This window comes from Perca flavescens, chromosome 6, assembly GCF_004354835.1.
Source record: "Perca flavescens isolate YP-PL-M2 chromosome 6, PFLA_1.0, whole genome shotgun sequence".
Taxonomy (NCBI): Eukaryota; Metazoa; Chordata; class Actinopteri; order Perciformes; family Percidae; genus Perca; species Perca flavescens.
Genome location: NC_041336.1, coordinates 39,234,953 through 39,253,130, shown reverse-complemented (window position 1 = coordinate 39,253,130; position 18,178 = coordinate 39,234,953). Strand labels below are relative to the sequence as shown.

The 18,178-nt window shown below is 43.6% G+C and overlaps 1 protein-coding gene across 3 annotated transcripts in view; it reads left to right on the top strand.

Annotated features, from left to right (window-relative positions):
- dop1a (DOP1 leucine zipper like protein A) overlaps positions 1-18,178 on the top strand; it is a 44,521-nt gene that overhangs the window by 15,790 nt on the left and 10,553 nt on the right. For 2 of the 3 annotated variants that reach the window (XR_003692744.1, XM_028579815.1), the window contains exons 13-21: positions 3,092-3,346; positions 10,738-11,260; positions 11,979-12,262; positions 12,786-12,938; positions 13,067-13,167; positions 13,281-13,546; positions 13,672-15,802; positions 16,085-16,196; positions 16,440-16,622. Coding sequence is in view for 2 of the 3 variants with exons in the window: in XM_028579815.1 (XP_028435616.1) it covers positions 3,092-3,346; positions 10,738-11,260; positions 11,979-12,262; positions 12,786-12,938; positions 13,067-13,167; positions 13,281-13,546; positions 13,672-15,802; positions 16,085-16,196; positions 16,440-16,622 (4,008 nt within the window). In the remaining variant the exon portion in view is untranslated. The remainder of the gene's footprint in view (positions 1-3,091; positions 3,347-10,737; positions 11,261-11,978; positions 12,263-12,785; positions 12,939-13,066; positions 13,168-13,280; positions 13,547-13,671; positions 15,803-16,084; positions 16,197-16,439; positions 16,623-18,178) is intronic. The other variant, XM_028579816.1, reaches the window with a different exon arrangement.

Below are 18,178 nucleotides of genomic sequence, written 5' to 3'. Positions count from 1 at the left end.
CTGTCGGCTGTGTATCAACCTGACTTCTGCACAACACAACTGATGGTCCCAACCCCATTAATAAGGGAAAAAATTCCACTAATTAACCCTGACAAGGCACACCTGTGAAGGTAAAACCATTTCAGGTGACTACCTCATGAAGCTCATTGAGAGAACAGCAAGGGTTTGCGGAACTATCAAAAAAGCAAAGGGTGGCTACTTTGAAGAATCTAAAATATAAGACATGTTTTCAGTTATTTCACACTTTTTTGTTAAGTACATAATTCCATATGTGTTCATTCATAGTTTTAATGCCTTCAGTGAGAATCTACAATGTAAATAGTCATGAAAATAAAGGAAACTCATTGAATGAGAAGTTGTGTCCAAACTTTTGGCCTGTACTGTATTTATTTCATTCATTCTTTTTCCCTTCGCACTTTCATGCTGTTGCTGTTTTTGCAAAATTTTTAATTTCCGTTCTTTTTTGTCTTTGGCATTATTCAGTCTTTTTCCCTATCCTGTCATGTTTTCATTGCCGTTCCTATAGACTTCTATTTCCTCAAATTGTCTCTTCTTTGTTTATATATCTCTTTGCCACATTCTTTCTCTTCCCTCGTCTACAGTCCCTTGCGTCCTGCCCCTGCTTGGGCTTTCCATGTCATTCTCAGTTTCTCTCTCCCTCTTGGCTCACACAACTCCTTTTAAAAATCCAATTCTGGAATGTTTTACGGCCACCAGTAGGGTGTGTGTGTGCCCCTCCTCTCTCTTCTGTGTCTTTGTGTGTATGTGTGCAGTCTATATGGGTTAAAAAATGTCTGTGCTTAGTTTCCCTGCCATATTGTTTGCATCCTCATAGAAATAGGCTTGTTTGTACAGGATTTCCAATCTGAATAGTGTGTGTGTGTGTGTGTGTGTGTGTGTGTGTGTGTGTGTGTGTGTGTGTGTGTGTGTGTGTGTGTGTGTGTGTGTGTGTGTGTGTGTGTGTGTGTGTGTGTGTGTGTGTGTGTGTGTGTGTGTGTGTGTGTGTGTGTGTGTGTAAGAGAACCTTGTGTTCTGTGAGTTTGTGAGCAAACCAAGTGTGGCCTGTGGTGTGCTTGCTCCTGTCTGTTCAAACTATCTGCTCTTTCTCCTTAAGCCTACTAGAAGCATGAGGGTAATCTGCCAGGTAAAGTACTACTCTTTCCTGCTTTTTCACCTCACCCTGCTTCACTGAGGCTATGATAACATTTCTGCAACGTCCTGCCAACACCCCTCAGGCCATCTTTGTTCCCACCCTGCTTTGAGTGATCATTTCAGAATGACTGAGTGGCTGTCATATTTTATTGCCAAAAATGATCCAGAGGAAGAAGTGGGATTCTAACAGTCATTACATGTGGTGAACAACTTACCCTGGCTGTTTGGTGTGAATCTTGTGAAAATGAAATCTCCGCCCAGTGTGTATGTGCTTTTTTTAAAGCACGCATGTCGTTATATGCTTTTGCACTGCTCACATATTTTTAAGAAATATGACTCTTCTAATATACCTCGTGGTATAATGCTCATTTTATAATTTGGTTGTTCTTTTTTGCTCATCTATAAAAATGTGTTTTGCTTGTTGAGTCAAAATACTTGTTCCACAACAAAAAAAAAAAACTGATGAGAAGATCACCATGCTCACAACACAAGGCTAAGATGTAGAGAAAGGTCTGTACATTTAGGTCCATAGGTCCAATATATTTAAAGTGGTTATACAGTAAGTAACTTTCAGTTTGTGTTGATTCTAGCAGCGGCTTTGGACAAAAGCAGTAGTGTTTTTACCACACCTGCTGTTGTAAAGGTCTTTTCTTTACGGTGCTGTATTACTGAGTTAGCATTACCGGGAGGTCATATACTTGCAATGAATGTTTTGCTCAGACAGAAAATCATTCATTTACAATAAGAGAATATGTTACAGATGCATCTTGCATTTCCAGTGTAGCATACGGTAAGTTAGTCTACTTTGGATTTCTTGTGAGCTAAACCGGGTATCACTCTCACTGTGTCACGAGTCAAAGCATTAAGAGATTGTTGTAGCAACCAATGTAATAATAACTCAATAAATAATATAGCGCATTTCATGAAACCCATGGACGCTTTACACAAGAACAGGGGGACAAGGGAAAAGAAAATAGTAGGCCAACACAAACACGGACTGAAAATTAATAAAAAACGGGGCTTAATGGCAGGCTGACGTAATTTAATGTCGGCTACTGACGTACAACCACATTGCGCATTGGAAAGTTATTTTATGAATGAACGTTTAATTTCCTTTTTTCCTGTGATGGCCCTGCCCCAGTATCAGCCATGACACTAACAGATAACTTTTGAAATAACATTAGAATACAAATAGGCGTTTATAAAGAAATCTGCTACCTTTTACCTGACTGGATCAAATAACAAAGGCTTTTCTGGTGTTCAGCCGAAATCTGTGACCCGCTCTGGAGTGCCGTCTACCTACTGTAAATCATTTTGTGACTGCGGGAAAAACTAGGCCTGGGCAGAGGCATTAATAAAAACTATATAAACATAGCGTTTTCACGGTTTGTCTCGTTTGCTGTTACAGGTCATTGATGGTCATCGGATGAAAAATTACACCATTTCAGAAACATTTAAAAGTTACATATAGTTATTTTAATGATAAAGTCATCATTAAATACTTGAATTGGATCTAAGCCTGCAGAGCCTTAATTTTTTATTCAAGGAAAAACAAGATAAAACTATATATTTTTTGTTTGCATAAAATTAAATAGGAAACCGCCAACATACAAAAAGAAAACAGAAGATGGGAGAGATGTCTTTGGATAAATGGTCTCACACAGGCGTTTTTAAATATTGATATTTTTAGTATTCAATATCTTTAGATGTTACTACTGCCATGTCACTTGTTAAATAATCATACACTGGTTACAACCAGAGTATGATAAGACAGAGATAAGAAGACAATTCTCACATTTAATCAAGCAAACTGTATCACATTGATCATTTTGAAGATATCAGGTTCACCTCCTTCCAGATACCCAGTATCGCACCCCTCCACTCCTCCACCCCTTCACCTTAAGTCTTCACTTCACTTTTTTTTCTCCAACATTTCCAGGAGACCTACATAGAGATCCAGACAGAGCATCTTCCTCAGCTGCTGTTGCGCATGGTGGCGGCTCTGACCTGTCACCTGCAGGCCCTGGGGCTCGGGGAGCTCACCCACTGCCTTCGTCTCTGCTCCAAGATCCTCAGCAAAGTGCAGCCCCCGCTGGTGTCCCCTCTGGCCCTGCCACCGGGCCCCCAGGCTCAGGGCCGCTCCAACTCCAACGGCAATCGCTCAAACCCAGCAAGGGACAAGGAGGACAAATGGGTGAGGGAAACTGTTAAAAAGTTCCATCAAATTTAAATGGGATTGCTCTTCTCTATCAGAAACAAATATCAGTTGGGAAGTGTTAAATATCATGTGGGTCCTGCCACTTCATTTACAAAAAGATCAGAGTATCTGTTCACTTTGGTGGTCAGTTCGAAATTAAAATTGTTTACAAGCACCAAAACAAAAGTGAAGGCACTGCTATGCCAATCTCTGGCTTTGAAAAACACTGGCAGCTGCTAATTCTCTTCTGTCTCTGATCCTTTGAAAGTCTTTGGATAAAAGCATAGGCCCTGTTGCTGCCCCAGTCAGAACAAATCCCATTTTGACCCACTTGACCCACTTCTCCTACAAGTTACTGCCCAAAATTCCATCAGTTCAGGCTCTGATGGTGTGCCCTGGTCCCTGAACAGGGCCCCTTCCGGCTCTAGTTGGCTCCTGCCATCCCCTGCCCTGTGCTGCAGTTGGCTGGGAGGTCCCACGACTGGCCCTGCTATCCCACTCTCCCCCGACACAAGGCATTTGAAGACTTGTTCAGAACAAATGCTTCGTTTGGCTGTCCTGTTCCTCCTGGTCCCTGTCCAGCAACCAGGTTGTTTAAGTGTTTGAGAGCTCAGTGAGGCATGATTAAAAGTTCACTCAATCAGTCCCATGCCTGGAGATGGATAGCTAGATAGAGTGAGGTAGACCCCTGAGGGGCAGAAGAGAGGACAAGTAGAAAGACAGAAGATGGTTAACCTACAGCTGAGCCCAGCTCGCCTTTTCTCTCTGAGGGAGAAGAGGAGTAGACTAGCCTCCGATGCCTCCTGGGTGAGCCATATCCATCAGAGTGGAAACATTCCACATACTGTACATCCACTGAATACTTAAACCCCCCCCCCCACCCTGAGGGACATATAGCAAATGTGCTATCTAACATGCCATCTGAGTCCAGGCTCCAGAATGTGCATACTGATTCAATCAAAATGCATCCCAGGAAGCCCTCAGGCTCCCAAAGGCTGACTGTTACAAACGGTTGTAAGAAGCTACATCTCTCAGCCTGGTGTACAGCTCAGTCTACACACGTCCCTCAGGTCAAACCCAACAGAAATCACAATGTATGATTTTGTAACTATTTATTTGTATGATACAGCTGCAAATAAGTATTTGAACACCTGAGAAAAACAATGTTAATATTTGGTACAGTAGCCTTTGTTTGCAAGTACAGAGGTCAAACGTTTCCTGTAGTTTTTCACCAGGTTTGCACACACTGCAGGAGGGATTTTGGCCCACTCCTCCACACAGATCTTCTCTAGATCAGTCAGGTTTCTGGGCTGTCGCTGAGAAACACGGAGTTTGAGCTCCCTCCAAAGATTCTCTATTGGGTTTAGGTCTGGAGACTGGCTAGGCCACGCCAGAACCTTGATATGCTTCTTACAGAGCCACTCCTTGGTTATCCTGGCTGTGTGCTTCGGGTCATTGTCATGTTGGAAGACCCAGCCTCAACCCATCTTCAATGCTCTAACTGAGGGAAGGAGGTTGTTCCCCAAAATCTCGCAATACATGGCCCCGGTCATCCTCTCCTTAATACAGTGCAGTCGCCCTGTCCCATGTGCAGAAAAACACCCCCAAAGCATGATGCTACCACCCCCATGCTTCACAGTAGGGATGGTGTTCTTGGGATGGTACTCATCATTCTTCTTACTCCAAACACGGTTAGTGGAATTATGACCAAAAAGTTCTATTTTGGTCTCATCTGACCACATGACTTTCTCCCATGACTCCTCTGGATCATCCAAATGGTCATTGGCAAACTTAAGACGGGCCTTGACATGTGCTGGTTTAAGCAGGGGAACCTTCCGTGCCATGCATGATTTCAAACCATGACGTCTTAGTGTATTACCAACAGTAACCTTGGAAACGGTGGTCCCAGCTCTTTTCAGGTCATTGACCAGCTCCTCCCGTGTAGTTCTGGGCTGATTTCTCACCTTTCTTAGGATCATTGAGACCCCACGAGGTGAGATCTTGCATGGAGCCCCAGTCAGAGGTAGATTGACAGTCATGTTTAGCTTCTTCCATTTTCTAATGATTGCTCCAACAGTGGAGCTTTTTTCACCAAGCTGCTTGGCAATTTCCCCGTAGCTCTTTCCAGCCTTGTGGAGGTATTCAATTCAATTCAATTTTATTTATAGTATCAAATCATAACAGAGTTATCTCGAGACATTTTACAGATAGAGTAGGTCTAGACCACACTCTGTAATTTACAAAGCCCCAACAATTACAGTAATTCCCTCAAGAGCAAGCATTAGCAGTGGCTATTGCGACAGTGGCAAGGAAAAACTCCCTTTTAGTAAGAAACCTCGGCAGACCCAGACTCTTAGTAGGCGGTGTCTGACGGGGCCGGTTGGGGGTGTGATGGCGATAATAGTCTCATTGAAGATAGTGGAACAGTTAATTTTAAAGGTAGTCGTTGTAGTTCATGTCACAGCAGGACGTTGCGGGATGAAACGTGGCGCTGCAGAGCACGGGTGGGTTAGTAACAAGCAGTTCTGGGACAGGATGCATACAAAAGGAAACCAATGAAAACATTGATGAGAGGCTGTACTGGCCTGCCTCCCTCTACTCTCACTATATTATTGATTATATGATCAATAAATCTGATGACTACAAAGAGAAGCAGGTGGGCCGGGTTAGGCGGATGCTGCAACTCCTCACTTCTTAACTATAAGCTTTATCAAAGAGGAGAGTTTTCAGTTTATTCTTAAATGAGGTGATGGTGTCTGCCCCCCTAACCCAGACTGGGAGCTGGTTCCACAGGAGAGGAGCCTGATAGCTGAAGGCTCTGGCTCCCAGTCTACTTTTAGAGACTCTAGGAACCACCAGTAACTCTGCATTCTGGGAGCGCAGTGCTCTAGTGGGACAATAAGGTACTAAGAGCTGTTCTAGATAGGATGGTGCTTGACCATTTAGGGCTTTGTAGGTCAGGAGAAGGACTTTAAAGTCAATCCTGAATTTCACAGGAAGCCAATGCAGAGAAGCTAAAACAGGAGAAATATGATCTCTTTTCTTAGTTCTCGTCGGAACACGTGCTGCAGCATTCTGGATCAGCTGGAAAGTCTTAACGGACTTATTTGAGCAACCTGGCCGTAGGGAATTACAATAGTCCAGCCGGGAAGTAACGAATGCATGGACTAGTTTTTCAGCATCGTTTTGAGACAGGATATTCCTAATTTTGGCAATGTTACAAAGATGAAAAAAGGCTGTTCTCGATGATTGTTTTAGATGGGCGTTAAAGGATATATCCTGATCAAAAATAACTCCTAGATTTCTGACAGTAGGGCTGGAGGCCAGGACGACACCATCCAGAGTAGCTATATCTTTAGATAATGAAGTTCGGAGGTGTTTAGGTCCCAGTACAATAACTTCAGTTTTGTTACAGTTTAACATCAGAAAATTATAGGTCATCCAGGATTTTATATCTTTAATACATGCTTGAAGTTTAGCTAACTGACTTGTTTCGTCTGGTTTGATTGATAAGTATAATTGGGTGTCGTCCGCATAACAGTGATAGTTAATTGAGTGTTTCCTAATGATATTACCAAGAGGAAGCATATATAAGGAGAATAAAATTGGTCCAAGCACTGAGCCTTGTGGAACGCCATGTTTAACTTTTGCGTACTTAGAGGATTTATCATTAACATTAACAAATCGAGATCGATCAGAAAAATAAGACTTAAACCAGCTTAGTGCAATTCCTTTAATTCCGACTAAGTGTTCTAATCTCTGTAACAGGATTGTATGGTCAATAGTGTCAAAAGCAGCACTAAGATCTAATAAAACAAGTATGGAGACAAGTCCTTTGTCTGCAGCAGTTAAAATTAGTAATTTTCACCAGTGCCATCTCTGTGCTATGATGCTTTCTAAATCCTGATTGAAAGTCTTCAAATAAGCTGTTGCTATGGAGAAAATCACATAACTGATTAGCAACTACTTTCTCAAGGATCTTGGATAGAAAGGGAAGGTTAGATATAGGTCTATAGTTTGCTAAGACCTCAGGATCTAGGGTGGGTTTTTTCAGAAGAGGTTTTATCACAGCAATTTTAAATGACTGCGGTACATGACCTGTTAATAGAGACATATTGATCATATCTAGTAATGAAGTGTTTACCACGGGTAACGCTTCTTTGAGTAGCCTCGTTGGGATGGGGTCTAAGAGACCGGTAGATGGCTTTGCTGAAGATACCTTTACCATTAGTTGTTGAAGGTCTATAGGATAAAAACTGTCTAAGTATATGTCAGGTCTAGTCGTTCTTTCTAGCAGTCCTGCGTTGAAAGGTGAACCATTAGAAGTTGAGGGCAAAAGGTGATGAATTTTATCTCTAATTGTTATAATTTTATCATTAAAGAAGCTCATGAAGTCATCACTACTCAGAGCTAGAGGAATAGATGGCTCAGTAGAGCTGTGACTATCTGTCAGCCTGGCTACAGTGCTGAAAAGAAGCCTTGGGTTGTTCTTGTTTTCTTCTATTAATGATGAGTAACAGTCTGATCTCTAGTGTCTTTGGATAGCTCTTTGGTCTTGGCCATGTTAGTAGTTGGATTCTTACTGATTGTATGGGGTGGACAGGTGTCTTTATGCAGCTAATGACCTCAAACAGGTGCATCTAATTTAGGATAATAAATGGAGTGGAGGTGGACATTTTAAAGGCAGACTAACAGGTCTTTGAGGGTCAGAATTCTAGCTGATAGACAGGTGTTCAAATACTTATTTGCAGCTGTATCATACAAATAAATAGTTAAAAAATCATACATTGTGATTTCTGGATTTGTTTTTTTTTAGATTATGTCTCTCACAGTGGACATGCACCTACGATGACAATTTCAGACCCCTCCATGATTTCCAAGTGGGAGAACTTGCAAAATAGCAGGGTGTTCAAATACTTATTTTCCTCACTGTATATTGACCAGTGTACAGAACAGTGCAGTGATGAGGTTAATGTGTCTGTTTAGAGACCTCCACTAGTTAGGCACACATTTACTGAATATATTACACAGTTTGACTGAATAAATTACAGGTATATCCATGGGTATATATCCCAGTATCTGTCTAATTATGTTTCAAGGTTAAATTCTAAATGTGAATTTCTGTGTTTGACAGAATTAAATCATCACATTTTAAGGAACCTGGAAAATCCTGTAAATAAAAGGGATAGATTTGTCGGTACAAACAGTAAGGCAACATCTCTGGCGGTAGACAAATTTATATTTTCTCACATTAGATAATGTTGTTTGCCCAACCCATCTGTGGTCATACACAGCACATATAAATATTTCACTTCTAGATTAAAATTAAGCATATGTTTTTCTGATTATAATTGCATCAGAACACCTTAATAAATGAGATATAGTTGTTATCGTTGTTATGTCGGCAGGTTGCAATCCTGTGATTTAGATCTTGTTGGCTAGCTGTTTGTTGGATCATTTGACCTTTTATATATATATATATATATATATATATATATATATATATATAATATTAGGGTTATTAGTTACTAGGGATGGGCATTCGATTACATTTCTTAGTCGATCATCACGATCGACTATCGATTAATCATTAATATTTTTATATTAAAATTAATTATTTAACTTTTTATAAATAAAAAATGCAATGAAAATACAAAAATACAGTTTGTTTTTCCTCGATGAGATCTTAATTACAAGAAGAACAACTTGTGGCAGTTAAACTGGAGGTTATAGATATAGATTATAGATATAGATTATAGATATATGTGCTGCGGTGCTCTGAAGCAGCAGAACCTGCAGCTGCGAGCCGGCGTTCTTAAACAGAGTCCCTCGTTTGTTCCAAAATAATAAATAAAAAGAATTATGTTAAATAATAACTTAACCAAAAACATAATAATACTTAGAGCTGACAGGTTTTGTCAAAATGTAACTCACAACTATCCAAGGCACAGACAAAGCCTAATAAAAAATAACCAGTAACCAGTCTACTGATGTTTGTTGAGAAAGATAAGCATGTTGACATGATCTGGGGTCAGACGCAACCGCTACCTGGTGACCGTCAGTCCAGCCGCCCAAAACAGCCGCGTTGCCGGGATGCACAGGTACCTCCGCGCTAACCTGGCCAGCCCGGGGAACCTTATTCCGTTCTTCGTAGTGAATTTCTACCAGTCTGGTGATGGTACGTCGTGACGAAATGTGATATGGTGGTTCCAATATCCATGTCAATGAACTTGCAGGTCCTTTGGGTCATTTTCTCTGCTCGTTGTGCATCGCAGCTCCTCCGTGCTAACGCCGAGTTGATGCTAGGTTGAGACAGAGCAGGATGCACCGCGGCCGCCACCGACATTAACCAGGGTCGGGTGCACTTTGTTTAGTGGTAGGCTACATCATTTGAGTCGTGGCCGTGTTGTACTTATACTCAGCATCTCCGTGTTTGCATGTAACTAAGTCTTTTTAAAAAAAATCAAAATGGTCCCACGCCACACCTGGCCGTGTCCTCTTCATGATTACTTTTGAAATCAAAACGGAAACTCGCAGCCAGGTCACTGAGTATGGAGTCAAATATTGCCCCTGGGTTGCTGCCACACTGTGAAATTAATTTCATTGCTTCAAGACTCACACTACGCAACGCAACCAGTATTAGTTTAATTGATAACAAATTAACATGATCGATGAAATTCTAGGATTTCAGTTGAAAATTAGCAGACTGGCTAACACTGGCGCATTTACAGAAATGTTGATTAATGTGCATTGTCCTATTCAAATAAATAAATCTTAGAATAATCAATTATTGATCGTCGAGTAATCATGCCCATCCCTATTAGTAACACATGTGTTTTATGAAGTCAGAATGCTTTCTGTAAAAATGTCTTTGATTGGGCATTGAAAGTTTTTTTTATCCGCCCACACAAGTGTCTCACTTGTATTTCCCCTACACAGAGCTGTGTGGGTGTGTACAAACTACGATTTACATCTTCCTATCTCTCCTGCCAGTGTTGTTGCACCTTTGTCATTGTTATTAGTAAATAGAGTTTGGCAGCTTCATGTATTTCCCAGTATAGCTCCCCCACCTTTAACCTCACTAAAGGTCTAATCAGCTGGGGTAATTGAAAACACCTGTGTGGGTGGAAGGAAACCAGACATTAAATCATGCAGGACAGGGATACATTTATCCAACATAACACTTATCTCCAGACCGCTAGAAAAAAGAGATGAGGTCATAGTCATAAAACTATTTACAAAACAAGGTAGAGAATATTATGGTCACAAATGCTCTGTGGGAATAAACAGGATCTGCACTTGGAATTTTCCTAGCTTGCTATATTTTCAGCGTACTGATCAACACCCCTTTTCTCTTCCTTCATCACGTATCCTTCTCTGTCCTCCAGCAGGCTTTGTCTGCTACTCTGGAGCTACCTGGCGGTGGGGAGGTGTTTGAGGATGGGGAAAACCCTCCAAGCAGTCGCTCCTCAGAAAGTGGCTTTACAGACTTCGTCCAGTACCAGGGAGATGGCCCGGACGACTCTGAGCAAACCCCTCATCCCCTTCCAGCGGTCAAATCAGGCCACCGCTCCTCAGGCCCATCTCAGACCAAGCCTCTGGACAAACCAGTCATGCAGTGCTGCTTAGAGCATTTCCAACAGTTTCTCTCCCGACTTATCACCTTGTACATTATCCCTGGGCAAGTGGACAAAGCTGAGGGTGAAAAAGGCGAGGTTATGCACTTGGGACCCCTGGTTTCAGAGGGCTCCCAGCACACTGATTACATGGAGTCAGGATCAGGGCTGGTCAAGAAAGAATGTGTCGCTGCTTTCACTGCTGCCTGTCAGCTCTTCCTAGAATGCTCCAGTTTCCCTGTCTACATCGCAGAGGGCAACCTTAAGTCCTCACCCACACAGGAAGAGCAGTTTGGTAATGGCCAAATACACTATGTTATCAAAAACTAGGAACGCCTCTATTTTATTTAGTCAGTACATACTCTTTACCTTCAAAAAGCAGTTTGGGAACAAGGGGATTTTTTTCAAACAATAAAAACCAGTGAGTACAAGATAAAGATCTTGCATTTAATGTGTTGTCAGGTTCAGTGGGAAGGGACAGAAACGGTTAACTGTAATAATGACTTTCATTCGAGTATCTGCCCTCTATATACTTATAGAATAAAATAGTCGTTATTGTCATTGTACATGTACAACAGAGTTAGATGCAGTCCTATCAGTGCAAACATCAGCAAAAGTGCAAAACGGGTGAATAAATAAATATAAAAGAGCCTCTAAGTCACTATAAAAACACATGAAAAGAGACAGAAATTGTAATACCAACACCAAAATACACAAAATTAAAAACCACACATGCAAGACATTCACTGCACCATTCATCCTTAATAGCGATACCTCAATTAGCGTTAAGTTTAGTTATAGCTTTTGGATAAAAACTGAGTTTTAATTGTCCTAAAACTTATTCCCTAGGGCAGAACTTCAAACAGAGAGTTGTTTTTTGATTAAAACAGTAGAAACACCAGCCAGAAATAAAGGCTACCCAATACTAGGGAGAGTAACAGAGTATTTAGATCTAGAGCTGATTTATAACATTTAAATACTTTGTATCCCCCCCCCCCCTTGCTTTATTACAGACCGTGAGCAGGTCCGTCTGCCAGCGTGGCTGCAGACCCTGATGGACGCCTGCTGCCTGGCCAGTGACTTCAGCCTGCAGGGCGTGGCCATCTCCCTGCTCATGGACCTCGTGGGACTCACCCAGTCTGTTGCCATGGTGACTGCCGAGAGCGTGGCATCTGGTGACGGCTCCGAGCCCGCCCAGCCCATGAGCCCCAGCCAGGGTCGAGTGGCAGTCGTCATCAGGCCACCACTCACTCAGGGAATCCTAAAGTACATTGCTGACAAGACAAACTTCTTCAAGGTGGAGCTCTCGTTTTAGGTTACAGTTAGCCTGGTTGACCCCAGACCCTTCTCAGTTGTAACTGAGAGTGGGTCTGGGCAAGGTTCATTCACAGCTCATTTCCGAAGGGGCGTCACCAACGGACGCCACTCAAATGCCTCAGGACGCATTGGATAGTCCTTCAACCAATCAGACCAACGATCCGGGTGACGTAGCCGCGACAGCGGCTACAACGGGTTGCTGCACTTCATTGGCCGTCATGTTGAATGACGATGTTGAATAAACAAAAAGCTGCTCGCCGTCGCTGCGCTATCGTCATCGTGTGAAGCCCGCTTCAACGGTTGTGATTGGTGCCCCGATTTGGAAAAATTGGAAATGGGCTTGAATGGGCTCTTGGCCAGACGGACTTGCAGAGAGAGCAAATCTCAAATTTGCCGGAAGTTCGTCAGGGTTTTCCCAGGCTAGGTTACAGTGAAACTACTGTCGGACTTTTTTTTTTTTGATGGTCTTCTTGACCCTGTTTAATCTCCAACCTTTTTCCTAGAGTGTGGCTCTGATCCTATGGGACCAGTTGAGTGAAGGAACACCTCAGCACCATCAACGCAGCGTAGAGCTCTTCTACCAGCTCCATAACCTGGTGCCTTCCTCCAGCATCTGTGAGGACGTCATCAGCCAACAACTCATGCACAGAGACAGGGTTAGTACAGTAGACAATTTACATCCAAGGAAACACACACAAAGTAACTGCACACACTCCATCACTCAATCTGCAGACACACACAGTTTGTAGATGAAATCCATGCTGAAGCACCTTTTCGCTTTCAGAGAATTCGGCTGGAGGCCCATGTGAAGTTCTCTGTGCTGTGGCATTTAACACGAGATTTGAACATCACCAAATCCTCTCCTTTTAATCGCACATTTGACAGGTATGTCGGCCACATACACATAGTGCTTCATTTATTTAGAGGGATTATCCTTTTAAAACAGTTTTTTGCATGAAGTGTTTTATCTGTGATTTCTTTTTCACTTTGTCCTTCAGATCTCTTTTCATCATGCTCGACAGCCTGAGTTATTGGGATCCGTGTACTAGCGCTGTTGGTCGAGCTTGGCTCAGTCAGGTCCTTCAGAGACATGACATTGCTCGGGTTTTAGAGCCTCTCCTCCTCCTTCTGCTCCACCCCAAGACCCACCGAGTATCCATTCAGAGGGTACAGGCCCAGCGCCACTGGGCCCAGGTCTTCCCTGAACCGTCTGAACAGGGGCCATCAGAACCCATTTACACCAGGGACTCTGGCTTCTCAGACAGTAAGCAATGGCCAGTAATACTATGTCATTTTGTATCCTAATTGTTTCCACACATTGTGATAGAAACTTCATAAAGCGGTTGCCTCTTTATGTAAAAAATCCTTTTCTCCTCTTTCTTTCCTTAGACTTCGGTGAGATCCAAGGGGAGAAGGTGGTGCAAGACGAGTTCCGAAGCCTGGTGTTGGGTGACATGGAGCCCTTCTGTCTGACTGTCAACCCCTTGAGTGACAGTCTGTCCTTACTGAGCCTGAGCAGTGAGAACTTGCAACTAGCTGGTGAATATCCGCCTGTTGACCAACAGGGGGAGCTCCAGAGCTCTGAGTCCAGTGGGTCTCATTCATCTACAGTGGAAAATGGCAGCTTTGAGGAACCAGAGGTGGTCAGCAGTCCAGTCAATGGCTCAGACCAACAGCCTGTTTACTCATATGACGTGACTGAGGACTCTATAGAGGACGCTGTGTCCTTGGTTATAAAAGAGCTAATAGATAGGGTTTTGAGTTTAGTAGATGAGGGATCTTTTGAAGTGTCATCTCAGCCTGAAAACTGGCCCCAAACAGACACAGACAGCACTTCCTCAGATAATTCCACTAGTCCCCGTTTTGACTCTGGCCCTCCTCCAGGCTCCAACCACCAGACTGTGCCTGAGATGCTGGCTGGAGGCACGCTGGAGTTCCTCTCTGTTACACGGGCAGATATATCTGCAGAGGAGGATCACAGAGAGGGCATCACCCGCCATAGTTCATCACCTTCCATTGTCACATTGCCAGATAGCTCTGACCTTGCTACCCCCGACCACAACCTGCAGGTGGACGACCCTCAGGCCCGTAAACGTAGCCATAGCAGCACCCAGCTCAGCCTTAAAGGGAAGATCATGGAGAGGCTTGCAGACAAATCTCCGGGGGCCAAGCCCAAGATCAAGAGGGCCAAGAGGAAAGAGGAGGAGAGGCAGAGAAAGATAGCCATTCAAGCTGAAAAACTGCGGCCACCCAGTATTTTCTTCGGAGACAGCCTGGATCTAGAGAACTGGTACAGCTGTGGGGAAGGTGAGGTGTCAGAGATTGAGAGTGACACCGGCTCCCCCAGTGGGGGCTCTGGGGAGACTGGCGGGGGGGTCAGTGTCACAGGACGCAGATCGTCCTCTTCCCCACCTCGTTTTAACATCCATCCTCTCTACCAGCACGTTCTGCTCTACCTCCAGCTGTACGACTCCTCCCGGGCCCTCCACGCCCTGTCAGCCATTGCAGCCATGCTAAGAGCTGCTCCCTCAGGGTTCGTGAGTGCCATCTCCACCACCAGCATCAACAACACCTACACTCCACAGCTCTCTTTGCTCCAGAACCTCCTAGCCCGTCACAGGGTCTCAGTCATGGGCAAAGACTTCTACTGCCCCATCCCCCAGGACTCCCACTCACACTCCTTCCGCAGTGCCATGTACCTGGAGATCATCATCTCGCTCTGTCTCTACTTCCTGAGAAGCTATTACTCTGCCCACCTGGCAGCAGGCCCTCAGGACTTGGCAGGGAACCGGGCCATGCAGCTGACCAGCGTGGAGGTCCTAACTCTCCTCTTTAGCGAGCTAGCCAAAGCCACAGGTGGCTCGGCTAAGGGCTTTGCTAGTTTCATCAGCGACGTCCTCTCTAAGTGCAAAGTTCAGAAAGTGGTTCTCCACTGCCTGCTCTCCTCCATCTTCAGCGCCCAGAAGTGGCATGAGCAGCGTGTGGCAGGGGTGAACGTGGCCACTGTGGAGGAAGGTCTGTCCGAGGACAGTGTCATCAACCTGTCGGAGGACCAGATAGACAGCTGCAGCGCTGTCCAGTCCCAGCTGCTCAGACTGCTGCAGAGCCTAGTTGTACTTGAGCACAGAGTCCTGGTGCCGGCTGAAGAAGGAGGAGAAGGAGGACCTGTGGGAGGTGGGGTAGGGGGCGTAGGAACGGGAAACGGCCCCGGGGCCGGGTTTGAGATCCTGGGTGGGGAAGTGGAGCACGTCAACCCTCAGCAGCCAATGACATCACTGCAATACCTCCACGGACAACCTATAACGGCGCAGGGTATGTTCCTGTGTGCGGTGATCAGGGCGCTGCATCAGCACCACGCGTGCAAAATGCATCCCCAGTGGATAGGGCTCATCACGGCCACCCTGCCGTACATGGGGAGGGTGCTGAGGAGGGTGGTGGCCTCAGTCACTCTGCAGCTCTGCAGGAACTTGGACAATCTTCTTCAGCAGTACCGCTATGAGACCGGAATAACTGACACCAGGTATTAACATCTACAGGAATCGTGCTGATGAGCTATTATTTTATGATAAGGCATTCTTCATCTACATACACCATACAGGCAGTACAATGCAATAAAATGGCTTAGCAAGGGTTTGGTCACCAGATGGCACTCTTGACCACAAGATGCCATAGCTTTCTTATACATCATGCATCTTTCTGATAATACTAGTTGAGATGAAAATGCTTGGCTTTTAAGGTGTTATGTATAGCAATACATTAATTCAAAAATATGTGTTGATTAAACTGCATATTCTTCCTCTAGACCCCAGTGGATGGCTCTCTGCATCCCTCCTGACCTGATTCTGACAGTGCTGGAGGGGGTGACAGCCATCATCCATTACTGCCTGCTGGATCCCACTTCCCAGTACCACCAGGTGAGGGCGCTGAGCTCCTGTGTTGTTGCTCTTTAATTTCTCAGTGAATGTTTACAACCTCTGTACACACTTGTGAATATATAGCAATTCTGAATGCAGGCCTCCTTTACTGCAGTTTATACATTCATTTGTTACATTTATACGTATGATTTGTATTAAGATATGCTTGATATTTTCTATTTCTTTGCATAATGGTATAGCCCCATAAGTGCTGACTGTCTTGTTGCATATTCTGCCTCTCAGTTACAAGTGAGTGTTGACCAGAAGCACCTGGCCGAGGCTCGTTCAGGCATTCTATCCATTCTCCACACCATCATGTCTTCTGTCACCCTGCTGTGGAGTATCCTCCACCAGGTTGACAACTCTGACAAGCCAGCTGCTGCCTCCGCTGCCTCTACGTCCAACATCAACCTGGGCTCCACTAAGGTACACCAGGCAACATGTATTCACAGTGTTTCCATCAAAAACTCAGTAACACATTTTTTAATGCAGGTCTTGGCCAGTCCAGCAAGGTGATAACCAGTCCTTGTCTTGTCAGTCATAATTTAGTTTCGCTTTGCCAGACCTTCCTCCACCGCGGCGCTGCAGAGGAAGGTCTGGCGCACATAGCATTCCGGGATGGGAGAAAAACGTGCTCTGGTTTATTGGCATTTCTTTAAACCAATCACAATCGTCTTGGGCGACGCTAAGAGCCGTACGGAGCAACGACGCTTCTGCAAAAGGCGAAGGAAGGAACTTATTTTGGTGGAACATGTGTACGTTCAAAAGTAGTTTTAGTCGTGCAACAGAAAACTCTGATTGAACAGATAGTCTAGCTAGCTGTCTGGACTTAGCCTGTTAAACCAGTTAACCATAGTCCTCAGAAAATCACCAGAGTTTAAAATTACAACACAGGGAAAGACCAAGGCAATGGATATCCGGCCTAAATACGTGAAATCCGGCAGAATTTCCGTCGGCAACGGAGCAATCCCAGAAGTGGAACGTCGAGTATATAAACTCTTGACTGGAGAATGTTTGACTGAACATACTAAGAAATGAGAGATAAAGTGCCTGAGTTTTTTTGTCTAAAATAAACTTTTTCCACCTCAAAAAGAAAAAATGGCAGATATGATGAATATAATACCACACTTACAGTATACTGTATAGTTCATTGTATTGTCTTAAACCTTACCCAAGTAGGATACATGCAAATATAGCTCACATTTGTTTTTTAGATTACCTAAAACTTCTCCTTCCGCCCTTAACAGAGGCCAGGTATAAAATAGGAAACTCAAGTGTGATGTTGGCAGCCCTGCCTAAAATGTTCTATACATAACATTTGGATTTCTGGTCTCAACAGGAAGAACTGAATCTCATTACTGGCACTGATGATATAAGTTTTTACCAGACGTAGGTTGGTAATGTAATTTTCACCGAGATAATACAGTGATTTTTTTTTTTTTTTTTTTATCCTGAACAGAACATAATTTGTAATCATTACAGGGCACATTACATGTGTCCATGCAGGAGGGATAATGAAAAACCAGCTTACTTAAACTTACTTTTGCTGTATTGCATTATATTGTATAGAAATTAACAGCAGCTCAACTTTGATGTAGATAATGTTGTTTGACAATTTATGTTGTGCCAGTTAATAGGGGTGTGCAAAAAAATCGATTCATATTTGTATCGCAATTCAAGCTCTACCGAATCAAAATTGATTCATAGAATTCCAAAAATCAATTTCATATTTTGTAATAAAAACAAAATGTCTACTGCAATCACATGGGAAAAGTAACTACATTTACATACTGTGAATTGTTTTTAAAAATCGATATCTAATCGTGACATTTTGAATCGTGCGCCCCTACCAGTTACGTATCTGAAAATGAAATGTTAAGTCATTTGAGGAAATAGCACGGTGTTTGATTTATTTATTGCGTTCAGTTGTGGGTTTTTTGCCTAACAATATACTGCCAGATACACCGAAATATATTTAAAGT